Source organism: Harpia harpyja, chromosome 8 (assembly GCF_026419915.1).
Source record: "Harpia harpyja isolate bHarHar1 chromosome 8, bHarHar1 primary haplotype, whole genome shotgun sequence".
NCBI classification, from domain to species: domain Eukaryota; kingdom Metazoa; phylum Chordata; class Aves; order Accipitriformes; family Accipitridae; genus Harpia; species Harpia harpyja.
In genome coordinates this window covers 8500372-8520550 of record NC_068947.1, presented here as the reverse complement: position 1 = coordinate 8520550, position 20179 = coordinate 8500372, and the positions used below count along the sequence as shown (strand labels likewise).

General features: G+C 45.3%; 1 protein-coding gene across 7 annotated transcripts in view; it reads left to right on the top strand.

Annotated features, from left to right (window-relative positions):
• LOC128144930 (uncharacterized) overlaps positions 1-20179 on the top strand; it is a 34807-nt gene that overhangs the window by 2050 nt on the left and 12578 nt on the right. For 5 of the 7 annotated variants that reach the window (XR_008236265.1, XM_052794376.1, XM_052794378.1 and 2 more), the window contains exons 2-4: positions 4900-4961; positions 5430-5537; positions 11194-11265. Coding sequence is in view for 5 of the 7 variants with exons in the window: in XM_052794376.1 (XP_052650336.1) it covers positions 4900-4961; positions 5430-5537; positions 11194-11265 (242 nt within the window). In the remaining 2 variants the exon portion in view is untranslated. Of the gene's footprint in view, positions 1-4899; positions 4962-5201; positions 5297-5429; positions 5538-11193; positions 11290-20179 lie in introns of all 7 variants that reach the window. The other 2 variants (XR_008236266.1, XM_052794379.1) reach the window with 2 other exon arrangements.

Here is a 20179-nt window from a genome sequence, read left to right as displayed (position 1 = left end):
GGAAGAGCTTGAGATTTTTGAGATCGTCACACACAGACTCCCCCCCGCCCCTCCCCGGCCGCCCCCCCTTTCCTGTGGAGACGGTCACAGGCATTACTTGGCCCGCTCAGGGGAGACGGGGCTGGAACGTCGGAGCTGGGCAGGGGATTGCCCGCACGGGGAGAAAATGTCTGTCAGCGTCACGGTGAAAATTTGTGCTCGCGTTCGGGCTGCGAGGATCTGGAGACCACAGCAAGGGCGAGTACCGCAGGTTTGCTTTCCGCCGTGTAACGCGGGTGAGGCAGGCCGTAGCTAAGAGCAAGAGCTCTGCACCAAACCCATCCGAAGGGCCAGGGCTCCTCCGTCTCTGCACCTCTGACGGGTCTCTCTTTGGCCGCTCTAGTGCACATGATGGGGCTGAGACACTAGGGTTTGTGAATTTTACCTTACAAGAGCAGGCCGTGAAGCTGGGAAGCTGCTGGAGCCAGATCCCTAACCTTGTCTTCACCTCAGCCTTGAGTCTGAACTCTGTCCTAAAACTAACCCCGACATTGAACCCCCCCCAGCCTAAACTGACCAGAAACCTCGTACTTCTGTATGCCTTTCAGACCCCAACCTTCAGCTGGAACAGACCTGGCTCATCTCTGCTGGGCAACACACCCTGGAGAGAGAAGAGAGCTCTGGAGAGAGCCTGCTTCTCGTTAACATCACCGCAACTACCAGCCCACCGCGAAATCCAGCAAGGGATGGACAGCAGAGAAGTAACGGTGTTAGTCTGGGAACGGAAAGGGAGCTGATCCTGCAGAGCCCTGGCAGCAGAGCAGGGGTGTGGGTCTCGCCAGCCTCCCCTGGGTGGGGAGGATAAAAGGGGCTTGTGGTGTGGCTGCCTTCAAGAAAAGCATGGCCAAAATGGGTGTGCACATGTACCTTGGTAGCCTGAACTGCTGCACGAAGCCCACAAGAAGGTGCGGAGGGAATGCTTTCAGGCTTTCCTTTCCGTGGCTCACGTTTTGGAGGAGGGTATGCACAGCATGGCCCTCCTAAGCAATGTGCGTGCACGCCCCCCCAAAGCAGTGCTCTGAACTATACCTTTTACTGCATTAAAATCGAAACAAGGTCAGTGCTAAGCAGCCTATCTCCTCAAGCTACAAAAACAATGCAGTTTGTGCAGCTGAGACATAACAAAGTGATAAAACAGGCTTCACCATTCAAGGGACAGTGTTTAAAAACAGAGAGAGAAAAAATGGTCCCCAAGCAAGTGCTTTTGTAATACGCAGTTTTGCTGTGAAGGCTGCCACAAGCTTTTGCTGTGTTTGACTTATGACTTTAAGAGTTTGTTATTTTAATGGATAGCCTACTATTTCCCGAAACAATGAAGGCATTTAAAGGATGATTGGAGCGGGAGTATTCGGCAGGAGATACTGTTTTTTTGAAGCATTCACCACTTCCGTGGAAAATTGAGATGACAGGTGTATAAATCTTTATTGACTTGGCCATTAAAATGTAAATAAGTGCAGTAACTGCAAAAAATTATATTGACACTAACAACAGTTATAAATATTCACTGTACAAAAATTACAGTAAGAGTTTTGACAGAAAATAGCTAAGCAAGAGCAGGAGACACTTCTCTTCCTGCCCCTTACACATGGGCTGTAGAAAAGATAAATGCTGCTGTCACTGGCCAGGGGACAGTAACCATTTATTTCAGTAGCTATGGTTATACTTCCCCCCCACCTCCACTTCAGGTGTTTTTAAGAAAGTGTGAAACAAAATATAATATCAACTGGAATTTAAATATCCAGCCAACAGAAAGCATGTGTGGCTATTTTGGTAGATGCTGATTTTGACAAAGACTCACATTTTTTGCCCATAGCACGTGATTTTAGGTCACTCCGTCTTGTAGTGCCTAATTTGAGATACAGCCCCTGAGTCTTCTCACAAGGATGTGTTGGGGATTTAAACTCCATAAAGGCCTACAGGCCCTCCCTTTACAATGTTGTTAAAACTCAGAGGGTTTTGCACCAGAGAACTTGCACCAGAGAACCAGAGAGAAAACAGAGATGCAAGAAGAGAAGTCCACATCAGGAGATACGGTTCCTTCCTCCACGAATGTCAGTCCCTAGAGGGGTGATGTCCTGAGAACTGAGAAACCGAGACTCCATGTTATCACCACTCGAACCTACAGTCTCCTGCCGAGGCTGTCTCTGGAGGAATGCTGAGTTGCTTTTTGACATAAAGTCAAGCAGCATATACTTTATTGGATGTAGATGCAAATTTTGGATTAAAAATGAGAATGTCTGAACGGAGCTGGACATAAATCTGCCTGGTTACAGCAAATACCATTAAAATATGACAAGAGCACCAAGCCATCAAACATTTTAGGCTTAAATGCAATTACCAAAAAATTGCTAGCCTTCAAATGTGCATTGGAAGCATGTTTACCTTTTAAAATTATTTTACCATATTTTTGCGGATTTGGGAGTGCAGATTTTCAAGTATTTCTTGCACAAAATCAAAGCAAGTCTTTCTAAAGCAAAATACATTTTCAGTTCTGTAATCCATGTTTGCAAAGTTGGGAACATAATGCTCTTCACATCTCCCCGCAGAGAGAACATTCTTGTAGTTATTCAAAACAGGACATTTTTGCCTAGCTGTGTCATTTGCAAAATATTTCTTTAAAACACTAGCAGTTTGCAGGGGATTCTTCTCACAATCGGTGCCTGGGAGCTCCTTTTTTTTTCATAATGCATGGGGAATATCCTCTTTCTTAATAAGTCTGTCTGCAGAGCATCAGTCTGGAAGGAGTTCCTTCATCCCACGACAGGAGAGCATTGTGTTGTAGAAAGTGAAAATGAGGACTTCCATCCTTTCTGAAGCTGGCATTGGTTATTTGATGGTTAAATAGAAACTTTCTGGGGAAAGTGGTAGAAAGATGTAAACAGCCATTGTACGAAGTGTGGTAAGGCCTCACACCCTTCTGCAATTATAGCAGGTATAATGAAATATGGTGCTTTCTTCTCTTCACGCCCACTCTGGCCTTCCCTGGATTCCCTGGGGTGCTGTTGAAGGTAAAGGCTGCAACCTCTGCTGTCCTTTATTTGGCATTCAGGCTTATAACCCACACTCGCTTCAGCCTCCCTGGAGAGAAGAGGTTTGAGGGTTTTTTCCTCCTTCTCTTGTTCCTTCCCTCTCTGTGTTGCCTGCCAGCGGCTGTCCTCAGCTGGCAGGACCTACAGCCTGCGTCAGTCCATTGCAGAGTAAAAGGCAGAAAGCAGAGGGAAAAATAAAAGTGTGATAATTTTGCTGTGCTCATGTGTCTTGGGTGAGTTCAGGTGGCTCCGTACAGGCCCCACCAACACGTCCACATGGTAATTTGGTTCTACGAAAGCAGAGCTCTTGCGTAGCTGCACACTTTTGGCAGGTGCATCAATGGGACCAAGCTGTCAGGCCCAAGACCCAAAATGTATTTTCTAAGGAAGCCTCAGGCTTTATATGTCCCCAGGGAAGCCATGGGGGGTACACAGCCAATCTCAGAGAATGATTTGTCAGAAGAGACCCTGTAAGGAGGCACACGTAGCGTTGATGATGTCAGCTAAGGTATGCCCATTTACAACAACCGATGAAGAACATCCAGTCTGCTGCAGCACAGACATAAGGGAACAAGCACAGACATCAGCTTTAGCAGTTGATCAACAAGTATGAGTTAGGATGAAACACGTATTCAGCACCGATTCAGGAAAAAGGGCTTGTGGGATGGATCTGCAGTATTGAGAACACAGTGCCACCTCAAACTGATGAGCAAGCAGTACATATTTACAGAGGAAGAAGTAGTAATACTAAGAAGCTTGCTTAGACCTTTTAAGAAAGTCTTAGGATGCTTTATAGGAATGCACATCATGCTTTATGAATTAAGCTCAGTAAATTGAGGCTTTTGGCTTATGTTAGGCCAAAAAGAGATGTCAAGGGAATAAGAATCAAAAGAAGTAGTTTTAGGAGAGAAAAAGTGGTAAAAGGAGTGAACTCTATACCTCTAACAACACAAACTAACCAGTTACAAGATCAGAAATGGTACAGAGGTTAACAAAACTGAGGTAGAGGTTACATTCTCGTCCTCCTGGAAGCCAGATGGCAACTAGATATATCCAGTTGTCATGTTTCTTTTAGTGCTTTTTTATAATAATTATTAGATGATAAAGCAAGGGCTCTGCCATGCTGTGATCTTCCTTTGGCTCTGGATTGTTCCTTGCTACAGGGACAATCAAATTCTTGGGGTTTTGCACCTTTACTTCCAAAGCTTGAGCACCTTTGTCCCAAAATCCAACCAACTGTGTGGGCGCAGGAGGAAGTGTGTGGTGGAGGGATGTCCTTTATCCCATTTCCCTTCAGAGCAGGCGTGTAACATCTGGCTTTTATCAGTAATGTTGACACGAATATGCTTTTCATAACTTTTCATATTTCTCAGCAGATGCCTTGGTTTAAAAGGGCAATTTCTAGCTGTTTTGTAGGCAGGCACTTCTGATGGCTTGTGGTGACTTTTCTGATTACTCTAAAGCTGTGCAAAGCGTCCTCTCTGAAGGGAGTGGAACAGAAATACATTTGTGAATAAGTATAACTACCATAACAGGATGAATTAAGATCACCAGCATTTACAGAGAAGGGGTGGAGGACTTGGAAAAGATAAGAAGTCAGAAAGCAGAAAAATACACAAAGAGCATATCTATATTATTTCAGGAGAAGCATTATTACATCTCCAGATGATATGAGTTTTGACACACAGCAAGAAAAATGGAGCCATACAATTTTATAATCTTCATCTTTAGCAATAAAGTGACAATTAGCCCTGCACATTTGCCAAGTCGCTCAGATTGGTTTGTCACACTCTGTGGTTTCTCTTTTTTAAATTGTTTTCTTTCTTTGTAGTTCTGAATACCAGCACCAGATTCTGTCCTGGTGTCCCTGGAACACCTGGACATTTTCTTAAGGTCAGTAGGTAATTTACAATTACCTTGGGAAGAATTAGATCATTTCTTCTTCTGGAAAGATCAATGTGAGGGCTTAAGAAGCAACTGTAAGGCCCCCCTCATCCATGATTTTCTGTTATTTAGCTTCTCTCAAGAAGCGTGGTGGAGCTGCACCTTAAAATTTGAACACCACAGCATTCAAATCTGTTTCCATTTTCCTCCTTTTCCTTTCTTGACTGTGCTGTGATTTGTTTTCACTAGATTTCTCCTAAGTCTGCCGTGAAGCAACTGCAGGCAGAACTGGGGATCCTGGCCTATGCTCCAGCACTGGCAGAAGTTACCTCTTGTCATTGCAGGTTTGTAAGTGTTCACATAAGAAGTAGGGGCAAGCAAGCAAATTCCAGCTTTTCTGTTATGCAGGTGCAGCTATCCACTTATGTGACAGATGCAGACTCCTGACTGACGTGTAACCGTCTGTTTATTGTGCAGTATTTTCAGGGACTCCTGAATGTCTTCAGCTTATGGATAGAAGGATTGGGAAACCTCAGGTGTGAGACAGCTGATGGACGATGGACAACATGGATGCTGCCGAGGGAGGTTAGGATGTGGAACTTACACTGCAATGGAAAGTGTACAGCTGGCAGGACCTGATTCCCGGTGGGAGAATGAAAGAAGATACCCTGGGTGACCCAGAAGAATCCTTACTTTATACAGTACAGAGGAGGATAGGGGACAGTGCGAAGAGAGTCACAGAGGCTACGGTCAGCCCAAGACCTCTTCAATAAATAGTCATGCTCAAGGTGGCAAAATGAGAGCATGCACACAGTGAAAGGAACTTTGAGGTACACTGCATGAATTTTGAGCCAATGTGTTTTCTCTTGACGTGGTGCCTAGGTTTCCTTCTCCTACTCTAAACAATGAATCCTCTTCATGCCTTCAGAAAACAAGAGGATTGATTTTTAAAGTAGCCATTTATTTTACAACAGCATATATATTGGGTTTGTGTGCCAAGGTTTTGCTAGCAGCCGGGGGCTACATGGGTGGCTTCTGCGAGAAGCTGCCAGAAGCTTCCCCTCTGTCCGACAGAGACAATGCCAGCTGGCTCCAAGACGGACCCGCTGCTGGCCAAGGCCGAGCTCATCAGTGATGGTGGTAGCCCCCCTGGGATAACATGTTTAAGAAGAGGGGGGAAAAAAAACAAACAAAGTGCGCAATTGCAGCCAGAAGAGAGGAGTGAGAACATGTAAGAGAAACAACCCTGCAGACCCCCAGGTCAGTGAAGAAGGAGGGGGAGGAGATGCTCCAGGCGCCGGAGCAGAGATTCCCCTGCAGCCCCTGGGGAAGACCATGGTGAGGCAGGCTGTCCCCCTGCAGCCCAGGGAGGTCCACGGGGGAGCAGATCTCCACCTGCAGCCCGTGGAGAACCCTACGCCGGAGCAGGGGGATGCCCGAAGGAGGCTGTGACCCCGTGGGAAGCCCGCGCTGGAGCAGGCTCCTGGCAGGACCTGCGGATCTGTGGAGAGAGGAGCCCACACTGGAGCAGGTTTTCTGGCAGGACTTGTGACCCCGTGGGGGACCCACGCTGGAGCCGTCTGTGCCTGAAGGACTGCAGCCCGGGGAAGGGACCCACACTAGAGCAGTTCGTAAAGGACTGCAGCCCGTGGGAAGGACCCACGCTGGAGAAGTTCATGGAGGACTGTCTCCCATGGGAGGGACCCCACACCAGAGCAGGGAAAGAGTGTGGGGAGTCCTGCCCCTGAGGAGGAAGGAGCAGCAGAGATGTGTGATGAACTGACCCCAACCCCCATTCCCCATCCCCCTGTGCTGCTTGGGGGGAAGAGGTAGAGAAAATCAGGAGTGAACTTCAGCCTGGGAAGAAGGGAGGGGTGGTGGGAAGGTGTTTTAAGATTTGGTTTTATTTCTCATTATCCTACTCTGATTTGATTGGTAATAAATGAAATTAATTTTCCCCAAGTTGAGTCTGTTTTACCTGTGACGGTAACTGGTGAGTGATCTCTCCCTGTCCTTATCTTGACCCACAAGCTTTTTGTTGTATTTTCTCTCCCCTATCCAGTTGAGAGTGGCTTTGGTGGGCACCTGGCATGCAGCCAGGGTCAACCCACCACAGCGTACTAGTGATAAAAAGAGAAAAAAATTACAACAATTTAATAGTCAGCATGTTTTGGCAAATAGAATTAAGCTGTATAAAGCAATAACATTTAAGAAACAATTAATTACAGATAAAAGTATAATGACAATAAATCTTAAACCAACCAAAGAAACAAGACTGATACTTAGAGCATATCTTGTGCCCACCTCAGTGCCAGTCAAGGCAGAGGTCTTGATTTTTAAAGACAGCCTGTCGCATATTGCATACAGGTATCTGTTACATGAGCAGGCAAAAGATACAGCTCCAGCTTAGAGGCCCAGCTGCTGTTTCTGGAGCAGGCTCCTTCCCTGTGATGCTGGGGAATGGAACGGATGCGAACTCCTCACTCAGACACTGCTTGTTTCTTGGATGAGCTGAGAGAGGTGGACGAGAGCAACTCTTCTTCCCTTGAAGAGGATTTTTTGCTTTGCACCCACGTCCCTTCCTTCTGGAAGAGCAATCTCAGCACTGTTTCCTGGAGACACCCTTTGCTTATCTTTCTCAGGTTCCGTCAGCGAGCAGCCTTGTTTCCTCCACAACCATATGACAACTTCCTAAGCCATTGTGTGAGGAGCTCCGTTCCTCCAAACGGAGGAGCAGCAAACAGTGGGGGACTCAATCTGTGTCAGTCTTACCAGCCATAACAAGCGCTGTCTGTCAGGCCCCTAGCACACCCTCCTACCCTTCCTAGGGTCTGGACTGCTTGGGCTCATGGCCAGCTTAGATAACGGGTGCAGGCGTCACATCTTGAATGAAAGAGATGTCTGAGAAAACGCTGTGAGAAGCCTCAGTGGGAAAGGCTGCCCTTCTCTCAGGAGGTTCTTTTAAGCTGGGCACTCTACTCGTGCTCTCTGCCTGAGCTACCCTGCAGCTACGTTGCAGCCGTGCCCGTGCCGATGCCTGTGCTCCAAGCTGGCCACCCACCCTAGATGGGCTCAGATCAAGGGATGCAAGAAGCTTACGCAGCTTGTTCGCAAAGTCTCCCTGGCACTGGAGACAAAGCACCATATGCTCAAGCAGCAGGAGCAAAAGGACGAGCTGAAGGCAAAGGGAGTTGAGAGCAGAAGGGCAAGGAGGTGCACGGGAAAGGCACCCCGACATCTTGCTTCACGCCCCCCGCTTCCTCCTTATGGGGCACTGGTGGATAACGCAAGGCTACCTCCCCTCCCTGCAGCTCCGAGGGGCTGACTCTTCCACTTCGCTTTCTGAAATCTTCCCTCCAAGGTGGCTACTGCTTACAGGCATCTTCCCCCTTTTGCTTTTGGGCATCGTCACCCCCTTTCGTCCTTGCCTTAGAGTCTCTCCTGGGCCCTTGCTGTGTTAGCTGCCTGCTCAGCCCGCTCTGCGGGTGAAACCAACAGCAGTATCAGCAACAAGCGTCGGGGCAAGGAGATCGGGTCCCGAACGTGTGCCATGGTCCCATTGTCCCCAGCACGGAGCACGGCAGGCAAGACGCGGTGCCGCTGTCACTGACGCATGAGGCACAAAGGTTGCCGGCATTGCTGGCCCTTCACGCTGGGTCTGCTGGAACCAGGCTTAGACTGTAGATATGCAGATTTTTAATTAACACAGGATCAACTAGGGCTTTCCTTTTTTAACATTATAGCTGATGCTGATAATGTTTTGTAACAGCTGATTGCCTTTGAAATGTATGGTTCTTTTCCTTGTTTGTCCTGAATTGTATGTATTTGTTAATGGGGTTTTTTTTGCTGGCAACCAACAGAAATATACCCATATTAGGAACTGAGATAAAGCATTTATTGACTCATTTGAAAGAATTTTTAATGAGGTAAAAGTTACTTGTATTCAATACTCAGTGTCATACAGCAAAAGGAAACATAAAAAAGGAGCTGCATAAACATCAGCGATACAATGCACTGTGGAAACGATCTCTGAAGACCTCCCTATGCTGTCCAGCTCCTCCTGGGGCTTCTGACCTGCTGCTCAAGAGTTGCAGATCAGCACCAGAACATCCCATGTCTTCCTGCCATCATGCTGGCTTCATGGATAAGGGATGCAAAGTGTGCCATCAGTCCCTGGGAGTCACTGCAGGCATCCCAGTGACACTCGTGTGAATGTCTCCCGTGGGGAAGAAGAACACAGCAAGTCTCTTATTGATCACTTTGGTGCCTGAGAACCTACAGGCTTTAGAAAATGAAGTAAGTCTCTCAGTCTCTTACCTTTTTCCATTTCAGGGAAGCAATTTGCTTTGTTTTCCTCCCACCTTGCATTTTTACAGCCCCCTCCGAGTCCCAGCCCAGCCTGCAGACACGTGCAGGATCTTTTATCCCACAGGCCGCCTTTGGGGAGGTTGTCATGTGGCAGTTGCACAACGTACGTGAGGGAAGGAGCCACATGCACTGCACAAGTCACATGAAGCCAAACTAAATTATATACTGTTTTTTTACTAGGTTCTGGTGACTTCAGAAGCACAGCAAGGGCCTCTATAATACTTACGAATTACTGACAGGATATTATTCCTGTGCAGGAGCAGGACAAAAAAGACACACAGTGGGTGCACCACGGGGGTGGTACCATAGGGAAAGAACTTCACCATTTCCATGCAGGAATGAGAGAACCAGGTACAACTTTCAGGGATATGTTTTGATGCAGGATTCGTTTTTTAGCACCTGGATAACACCACTAGCATTCAGAGCATTGCTGTAGTCGGTAAAGTAGTATCAAATAAAACAGGGTTCTACAATTAGTTTCTCCTGAAGATTTTTCTGTCAAATTGGGTCAACTTCTAAGTAAAGAAAGAGAGCATTTTAATCTGTCAGCACTGCAAACCTAGCCTGGGATTTGAAAATTACTTTTGTGCTTGGAAATGTTGTGGACTCTGAATTTGGCAAGCAGCATTGTTGGTGCATAACATATAATGGTATATAAACCAAAACCTGATCCTTTCTGCTTTGCTTAGCTTACCATTGTTTTAGCAGATGTTTGCTTTGGTGGGTTTTGAGGGTAATATGAGCAAATAAAACTCCATGAAGATATTTTTGCCAACATTGAAAATAAAAAATAAATGATCATCCCTCTGTTTTTTTAAGCAGTAGCATTTGTCACCTTTATAAAAATACTCTCTATTATAGACATGAAAGAATATCATAAAACTGCTCTGCCCATATCTGCAGGGGAATCAAACAGATGGCAGAGCCCACTGCAGTTTGGATGAAGATTTCATAGCTAGATATGCAAGAGAATAAGTAAAGTGGTTTCAAGGTCAGCAATGAGGTGAAAACTGTGGCCAGATTTTCTTCAGCTAGGAGCATGTGCAGCCTCATACATTTAAAGGAAATGCACCAAACTCAGAAATTCCTTCACTACCAGAAGCAAATGTCCTCAGTGCAAGATGATATTCCAACAGGGGGAGAAATTACTTACTTAACTGGCATTTTTAAAATGCATATTCTACACAAATTTTTTTCAAATAGTTGTTCATGACTATTTATGTGTCTATATATGAGCATGTATTTTTTTAATTCAGTTAGATATGCAGGTGGTCATACAGCAGATTGTAAATAATATTAGTTGTGAATTTGGGCAACAAAAATGATTCTCAAATAATGGTTATTGTTTTTCAATTAGTTCTGGGCCAAGCACACATCTAGAGCTGTTAGCAGCTGATTTTTTCCTCTGTGCTTCTGTCTTTTATGCTCCCACAAATCTCTGACTCAAGTAGTTACAGCTTTAAATGGAAAATTTCCTCCCTGATTTGTTGTGTTCCTTTAAAAATAAAAACCCCTAGCAATCTAGCTTGTGATATCCATCAGGCTCAGCTACACAGTTCTGGAGGGTGTATTTCTCTCTTGTTTACGTCGTTAATCTGGTTTTAGTTAATTTTCACTTCCAGATGTCTCTTGTGCCTGTTTTTTTTCTGGTTAACGGGATATAAATTACCTTGATAGGGCAGAGCTGTTTGCTCTGTTTTACTTGTTTAATTTCTGCGTATCTTTTACAGAGCCTGATCCCTCATCATCACAAAATAGCTTTTACTGGCTTACAACACAGATTTCACTACAGTTATTTAGTGGCATGAAATATGCACAACAGACTGAAGAATCAGGCTTGTAGTCTGAGCGCTTGCCTCTTCTTTCATTAAAGGGGCACGAAGACCTGCTCTGGCGAGAGTTGGATGAATTCAGCTCCCAGACCGTGAGAAATACGAAGACTCTGGTTAGTGCGGCTGAAAGAATGGAGGTGTGAGTTACTGTTATGAAGGATGACTCCTACTTGCTAGGTTAGGATGTTATCTTCAGAAAACAATGCTAAACTGCATCGTGTTTAGTATCTCCCTTCCTTGAGAGGCAAGGGGTTTGGCTTCACTCATTATCAGTGAAAGAGGTGTTGTACAGCAGCGTTAGTGGACCTGCAACGGGGTTGCTGCCAAGCAAATCAATTCTGTGCTGCATCGTCTTCTGCTGAATCACTTCTGGTCCCGAGGTTTCCCTCTGAGGGAGTGGAGGATGGTGCCAGGGTCCAGGTAGCTCCTCCAGGTTTTTTCCTGCAGGGGTTTCTGAAGAAGGGTGGTTGGGATGCAGTGGTGTCAATGATGCCTTAGTGGACTTGAGCAGGTCCCCACAACACTTCTTCAGTTACGGGTGGGCTAGATGCCTTTGCATATGGATATTTAGTTGCTGGATTATATAAAGCACTGCAGCAATCAAATACTTCTTGCTGCTTTTCCAAAGATCTGCTGCAGGGACACTCGCAGGATCCCAGGGCACCTTGTGCTTTTCTCTAGAGGCTTTGAGAACTTAAAGAGGTGAGATCCAGTGATCTTAGAAAAAGCCTGAGAACGGGTCCTCGAGTATTAAATTTGAGTGGCAGGGAGAGCCCCTGGCCTGTTCTGTGCTGCCATTTCCCCGTTGGTAGCCCAGGGCTAACTAACATTCAACTATAGGCAGTCAAAAAGAATAGAAATGCTTCTAAAATTTTCCAAAGCTTACAAAAATGTGAAGAGCCATTACTACTTCTTCTCTAACCAAAAAGGCCCTGAATCAGGGCCCTGCTCTTTGCACTTACCATCTCCAGACAGTTCTTCGAGGGACAAGTCAACTTACAGCAACATTTGCTTCATTTAGGGACCCGCCGCAGGTCCCTCTTGGGCACCTTCTTCCTGCTGACCAGCTCACCTGAAGAGAGGTTGAGAAAAGCCGTCACAGAGCAGCTGGTGCACATACTAACTGTTATCAATGAGGTTGCATAGTAATTGTTATTCTTGCATTGTCAAAAGCGCTATTTTTGGTTTTATGCTAGTCAGCCGAGGTCTTGAGCTCGTGCTGATCAAGGATCGTGAAGGAGGCTATGCAGCAAGTCAGTGAGATTTGTATGCTGAAAGTCACTTCGTGCTTTGAGAGCCTGCCAAAAATAGTGTTTCAGAGGGCATGTATAACTGCCAAAAACAAGCTGATGAATGGTGGTATCATTGAATTTGGATGCAGAATGAGGGTCAAGTTCAGAACAGTCTAGCAGTAGGCTATTCACACAATCTAAGCAGGATGGGACCAGGGCTTTTGTAATCAACACTTATTAAAAAGAAGTTATTTAGCCCTGTTTTGTTCTAAAGTGCAGCAGAGGGAGGGCAGAGAGAAATTAAACCTGGAAATTAGATGACAAAGCAAGTTTAGGGCCATAGACTGCCAGGCTTATCGGAGTATTTGGGAGTTTCCTCTAGTTAGGCACAGTGAAACAAAGAAGGGAAATGCTAATGGTCTCTTCTGGAACCTGTACACATCCAGGAGCTGGTTCTGCAACACTGGTGTTCACTCTTTTCTTCCAGAAGTAAAGTTGTTCATGGTTAATATTAATTCAAAACACGGGAATAAGAAGTCTGTAGATGAAATACTGCATGCTATTTTTCCTGAAGATGAGAGGAGTTGGAATTTAAATAATGAGACTTAGTTCTGAAAGTATACAGCCTTGCATTTCATTTTTTTACTGAAGAATTTAATCTCCCTGGGTACCAGGCGGGTGATACAGCAAGAAGTGTATCAATTTTTCCTGTGTGGAGAAAGGTGGCGAAGAAAAGCACAAATCAGGTACAGAAGGTGTCAGGTTTCAGCTGAATACCCTCTCCTCTTAGCTTTTGCTTTTCAATTCCATTTACATTCTTCTCTTTAACCAGTGGGTGCTTTCCCATTGCTTTTGACTGAAAGAGCTTTTTTATGGCAAGTTACTTTGGGCTGAAACCAGTTTTAACCAGTTTTATAGTCAAGGACCACGTGACCAAGAGAGATATCACAGGAATTCAGGTCCACCATGACAACTGCTGAGAAGAAAACTAAGAGCTTACCTAAGAGATAATACTGCCTAAAATAACTGCCAACCATGATACTGCTAATTGCTGTTAACGTATACAAGGTGTACTATCATTTCTAACACACACAAAGGACACGCGCGGAGGTATGGTGGGAATGTCATGGGCAATTTAGTTAAAATAACTGAATATATGGTAATTGTGGCTACATCCTACTATGATTTTTGTGACCTCAGCGGTATCCTTTCTTATACATCAGTCACAAGCTCTCAGAGTGATGACTAGCCAGCCCAAACCCATGGAAAAAGGGCCAGTCCTTGGTGTGGCACTATGTCTAGATAATGACATAACAGGCAGATGACTAAGAAAACCACTGAATGTAAATTAGTTGTTTGTAACCAGAAAACTCATGCGAGAGCTCATGATGCACATGGCTCAATGGAAAACAAATACAGTAAGACAATATGTAATTAAATGGAGTTTAGAGCTGAGGCTATCTATCCAAAATCATCTGTATAGTGTTGCCATAATATCTAGCGATGGACAAATCCACCCCATTGGATCTGGACATACTGGTTTAATAGATATTAGTTGGTTCTACATCTGCGCTTAGATTACTAAATGGCTTGTACAAGGTAAATTAAATCTCATGGGAGAACATTACATTAGAAACATTAGCTAAGCTTTACAGGCCTAAATGATTGCAGAGCTGTTCCAAATCATGAGTGATGATTTATACCAATCTTTTTATTAATTTATTGCCTGCCCCTAAATTGGAGAGTTGCTTTTTAGAGAAAATGTCTCAGTTAAAAGAAGACCTGAGCTCCAAGAAGACAGAGGACCTTGATTCAACATAGCAAAGAGGGTAATAAGGATTGAAGAGTTTGTGAATGATGTATTAGTTTGCAGTTTGAATTCAGCTCCAACAGAAATCTCGCCAAGATGCCCGATTCTCTTTCCTCACTTATCTCTGGACAGCAAAGCTGGCAGCTGTCCATTGCATTCAGTGAACAGTCAGATTTTGAACCACATACTCAATAGTCACCAGTGTCTCCCTCTTCCACCCAAACAAGACCTCTTCAGTTATCTTTAAGGTCAGAGCTAGAGCGGGGCTGTGGACATAAGGAGCTTGTCTTTAGCTGCACCATTCTGCCCAGCTCCTGCTCAGACACTTCATTCTGTTCTCCTGGGAGGGACCACAAACACCTTGTCTCTGGTCAAGGACTTCATCACATCTCAAGGATTCCTCCTCTTCCTCATCACCGCCAGCCGTCAGGCGTGCGGGTCTGGGCTAGAAGTGTTGGCTGCTTTGTTCCCTGGTGTCCCTGTGCTTCCTCACGTTCTCCCAAAACACCCCCTGCCCGCACGGTGAGGGTTAAACCTGGCCGGTACCAATTCCTGCAGCGTGCCTTTGTCTGTGTACAAGCACTGATGAACTACGGTCCCTCTCCAAATATCCCTGCAAACAAACAGTGCCAATTCAAATGTTTGCTGAAAAACAAAGGAAAGGGATGCAAGCCTGGCTGAGCAGGATCATCTGTCTGCTCAGGCACAAATATTTGAGGGGACCTTTCTCCATCATTTTCTCAGCTAATTTCCAGCTTTATACTTAACTGCTTGCCTAACTGATCACTCCCTGTCAGGGTCTGTGATCAAAAAAATCTGATAGTCTCCAGAGAGTAGTATGTTTCATTCTCCTGGGCGAAACTGGAAGTGATGATATTGCAAAGCCTGGAGGGTGAAGGTTGGCCTTTACAGGAGGGAGGAAGAAGACGTGGCTATACTTTCATTAGACAAAGAGGTCACATTTTTTCATCTTTCACTTCCTAGGTACAATCCAGCCAGTGCTTTGAAATGCATTGCTGCCCTAGCTGCAAATAAAGAAACTTAAATTTAGGCCAGTTTATGAAGCAGCACTCAACACTATAGCTTACATGGCGTCTCCTCTTTTGAGACTCATAAAAAGCAAATTTATACCAAGAGGTGTTGCCTTACAACTGGTGTCAGATTCTTTTAGAATCAGAGATTGGAAATGAACACCTCAGCAATGGTGAAAACTGCTTTGTGTTTGGAGAGCAGGAAGTTAAATGGCCAGCCTGCGTCAATTTTTCCTGCTTCAGCTGTGCGGCAGTGCTAAAACCAGACAAAAACACCAACAGCTTGCCTGCTTTTATGAATTCAGGTTGCCCTAGTTTATATGGCTGTACGTGCGTGTGCGTATGTATGCGCAGTTACTCTGGGTGAATGGAAAGAAGAGCTCCGCCTACAAAAACCATAGCTTATTTTGGGGCTGTTACAGGCTTAGAGAGACACTGGCAAAGGTCGGTTAATGCAGCTGCAAAAAATGTGGCTCATAAATCAGAAAAAAGGACTGCGATGCATTTGGAGTAGCCAGTTGTGCTTTATGAATAGGGTACACTGGGGGAGTGAGTAGAGCTGCTGGACACGGAGTACAGCTGTATGTGCTGTATATGGACGGAGTGGAAGAAGACCCACGTGGCTAGGCTTGCCTTTGCCACATTAGGCAGGCGACCTTTGGTGTTGTCTAACCTAACCAGCTCAGTGACCTTTTTTATAGAATTTATCAAAATGGATAATAGAGCAAACATAAATTGAAGCAGGCATGCTACTTAGTTTATTTGCAAAACTAATAAAAAATGCAAAAAATACAGTAATCAAATTATGTTCTCAAGTGAGAATGAATCAATAGATTAATAGCTTCAAAGTGCTTCCGTACCAAATTAACACAATAAGCAATCAAATCAAATGATGAGGCTGTCACTTTCACTTTCAGTCCTTGTCACTAATGAAGTTGTGCTGAGTGAATCAGAGGAAGAGTTGTTTGCTTTCAGACCAAAAGTATCTGACATCCTACCCAAAACACTCCTTTCCCTTGGCTGGGGAGGAGCAATAGGTCACACCACGTGTTTGGTTTGTACTCAGAGCCTTACCAAGCAAGAATGACAGAGGTGAGTGATGTTCTTCTTTCAACATAAGTTGTGTGCAGCTATTCAGGTGTAAACAGTAAGTCTTGCCATAACATTTCTTAAAGTCTTGTGGCTATTTCAGGGTGATGGGTGTCATTACCAATTCCCCTGCCCACGCACGCAGTTTGTAGGATAGCAGATCTACGCGCTTAACACAGGTGGGATGGCTAAATACTGCATGATGGCAGCTTTTAAACAGCTTTTGACCTCATCAGGACTTTCTGACTAGCTCAGTGGCAGGCTGAGATTTATTTTTGCGAAACTGTGAAAGGTGTTTGTCCCTGAGCTGTACACAAACACTTATGTGTAACCGGGGGAGGAGGGTGGCGGGATGAAGAGAGAAAATAATTAGACTGAAGTCAACCTGGCAGAAGAGCAATTCAGTGAGGAGCCAGCGGTTGTGCCTGCGAGCCAGGCGAGTGCCCGCTGGCCAGGGCTGGACCATGCTGAGTCCCTGGAGCAGAACTCCTCAGGCACCACTCGCTTCGCTGCCAGTGACACACACATTAATGGGAGGCAATACTGGGAAAAATAGGGAGGGATGGAGAACGTACTGCTTGACAATCCCTAGGAAAATACGTGCTAGGAGAGGCTGTGCTTTCTGATGATTGTAGTATTCCCTCCCTGAAACAAAGCTGAACCCCAATGAATGCTGAGGATAAGAAGGGCTGGATTTATCCTGTGTAGAGATATGCTGGGAAAAAAAGTCTCTGGATGTTTCTCTCACTAAAATATCTCAATAGGAGAGTTCAAAGGCAGATACTAGTGGGCTTTATCAAAAGAAAGAGCTTTCAACCCATCAGAGAGCAGCAATGTGCTGCCCAAGGAATATGAAGATAACCTATTATAATTTCACGCCGTGTTATTTTATTCCGTAAGACAAACTATTACTTGCTTTCAGAAGTTTATAACAGTGACCATATAAATTATAGTTTGATGTCACAGGCAGTCTCACAGTTTAGCTAGTAGGGCAGAGAAAAAGGTAATTGCAAAATGTACAATGACAATAAAACAGCGAAGCTAGGTAGTTATGTTAGCAATTTTTCCTGATGTGTGAATGTTTCCACTATATCTAATTTTCAAGAGGAAAATGTCTTTTAAAGAAAAATCCTTCCCAGAATTCTAATAAGGGCCAGAGGAAATGGATGGTGAACCTTGTGGTGAGTTGGGTGAGCAGCTTGAGGTAGCAGGGACATTAGCTGAGATGTCACTTGTTGCCTCCTAACAGCTTCAGGGAGAGGACTGACTCTGAAGGGAGCAGGCATCAGCCTGGCTGTCGTTGCTGGGGAAGTAGCTGGAGTGTTGCAGTCTTTGGATATGCAGTAAACAGACAATGCAAGAAAGCAGTTCAGCATCACTCCTCCGAGCAGATCACCACAAGCAACAACCAGAAATTTCTAGCAGGTGGTGAGAGGAAAGCCCCCACGGCAGCTCTGTGTGGGTGGCTAGCAGGAGCGCAGTGGTCTGCTTCTTTTCTGATATTGTTCTAAAAAATTGGGAGGACACTGAAGACGACCTCACTGGGACAATGGCATTGACTTTAGTAACTCTTCTAAGTGTGGATGAGCCAACAGAAAATGGGTTGTGGGACAAAATAAAGTGCTCTAGGCATTCTGACTATTGCAATAGGTGCTTGTTTAACATGGCTGGGAATACTGTTATTAAAATAAATATTTGTTGCTAAGATACCCTGTTAGTTCAATAGCCTTGAAATCTAGTTTATGTCATTAGACTGGAGGTGCAGATATTTTACAGATAAGTCATTACGGCCATTGCAGGCAGACCTGGGAGGCAGGGAGGGAACTCCTCAAACACTAATAAGAAATAAAGCAGTCACTAGCAGCAGCTCTGACCTGGAGGGCAAACTTACCCTTGGAAGACAAGCAGCTCGCCAAGTGGGAGCAAGAGAGAAGACTGAGCAGGAAAACAGTGGTGAAACAGTGGTAGAAATGTTTATTCCAGCCTTCCTAAAGCAAATTCTCTTTACCATTAGGAGAGGGAAAGAGGTGTCCCTAGAAACTTCCAGATACGAATTCAGCATCTTTGATTAAGCATCTCTCTCTCCATTGATAATTTAAGAAATGAGTAGGAAATGCTGGATGACTCATTCCAGCAGAGGTACTGTTTTTCTGAGGAGGATCAGCAGCTTTTTAAAGAAAAGGCAGTGGCAGTAACAGGTCTTTTTCTTCATCTGCCTCTCCCTGCCATCTCACCACGTAATAAGACTAGGGGGTGGAAAACGTGCCTTGAGTGTGAGCAGCCTTGGCTCCGTGCTTTCCTCAGCCTAAGAAGATCTGGTTGTGTCTGAAATGAGAGTATGGAGGGGAGCCAGGGAGGGAGTGTGGGGAACCCTCTGTCTCTCCTGTTGAGAGGGGACCCCTCTGCAATCGTTAATGGGGCTTAGCTCCCAAACTTCATGGGGCTCAGCAGGAAAGCTAGTAAGAGGGAATCTGAGTTTCATCTGGGAAGTGAGAGGAGGCTCTGCTTCTTGCAATATGTCATTAATAACACAAGTGGCCACCAAGTGGGATCCAGGGTGTTTTGGGACAAGACACCCACTGCCCCTTCTTGAAGGCTAACTGGAGCCGTTTTCCTCTTGCCTCTTCTGCTTGTCTCACCTTCCAGCCAGAGAGTGGTCAGGGTAAGCAGGGAGGTTCTTTGTGTGGTTAGGTGTCTACCAGAACAGGTCCCAGGGACGTACTGTACCCTGCCCACACACGTGGGCACCAGAAACATCCCAGTCTGCAGATTTCCTTACCAGCAAGCACATGAAAGCTTGAAAAAACATCACCCCTCTCTTGCTAGAGACTGAGTCAAAAGGGAAAGCACCAGGGTTGGATCCTGGTTTCAGACACAGAAATCCGGGGGCAGTGCTGGCACACAAAGGAAATTTCCCACATATTCCCCCTATTTCTTGGGGCTTTAGCAGCTGATATCTTATTAGCATTTAGATTTCTCAATTCAGTTTATAACGTTTCATTACAAAGGGCTTTGCCAGATGGTAACCCTTGCTGTAGCAGTTTAAGATGTTATTGCCTCCAGCTGCCCGCTCTGTCCCTCTGTTCAAAGTTATGACCTTGTAAGAGGCAGCAGAAGGGGCTGTGCACCCAACTGCATCTGCTCCCATTCACAATCCTGCACGTTAAGGCCCTCAACTAATGCTGTGGACCATAATTTGGAGCAACCAGGGGACAGGTGACATTTCTTTCTCCTCACTGTGCTAAGGGGGTGATAACCTTTGCAACTGGGAGTGAGTGACAGCTGGAGCTGGTCACATATTAAAGCAGTAGCTCACGTCTCTCAAGGCTCATGTGTGGCAGTCATAAGCTGTGCTGGCCCCAGAAGGACTTTACTTACATAGTAACGCAGGTACACCGATTTGAACAAAACGGTTTGCGCTTGGGCGTGCAGCTGTATCACCGTTTCTGCTCTTCGTGCTCCTAAAGAAAGCAAAGCTGTATTTTATGAGCAAGCCAAACTATCCCAGCAAACGTGAACTCTTGCCAGCATAGCTGGATCTGTACCAGAGGCTTCTGCTGACACAGCTAAGACAGTCAAGGATTATTCTTCTTCTCCCTCCTATCAACACACCAGGCTGGAAAATATCTGTTGTAGAGACTGGAATAAAAGCAATCACAACAGTTTGTCTTTTCCGCAGTGCTCCAATTTAAACAGGGTCATACAGGCAGCATCCGTGGGTGCAGTTTTACTGCTGAGATCAATTTCAGTGCCCTGCAGAATTCGACTAGTGGTAATGTAGTGCGGCTGTAAAATTAGAAAGCCCAATTATGGCCGGGCTCTGTCTGCACATCTCTCAGCTTTGGTAGTTGGAGCCACCAGCATA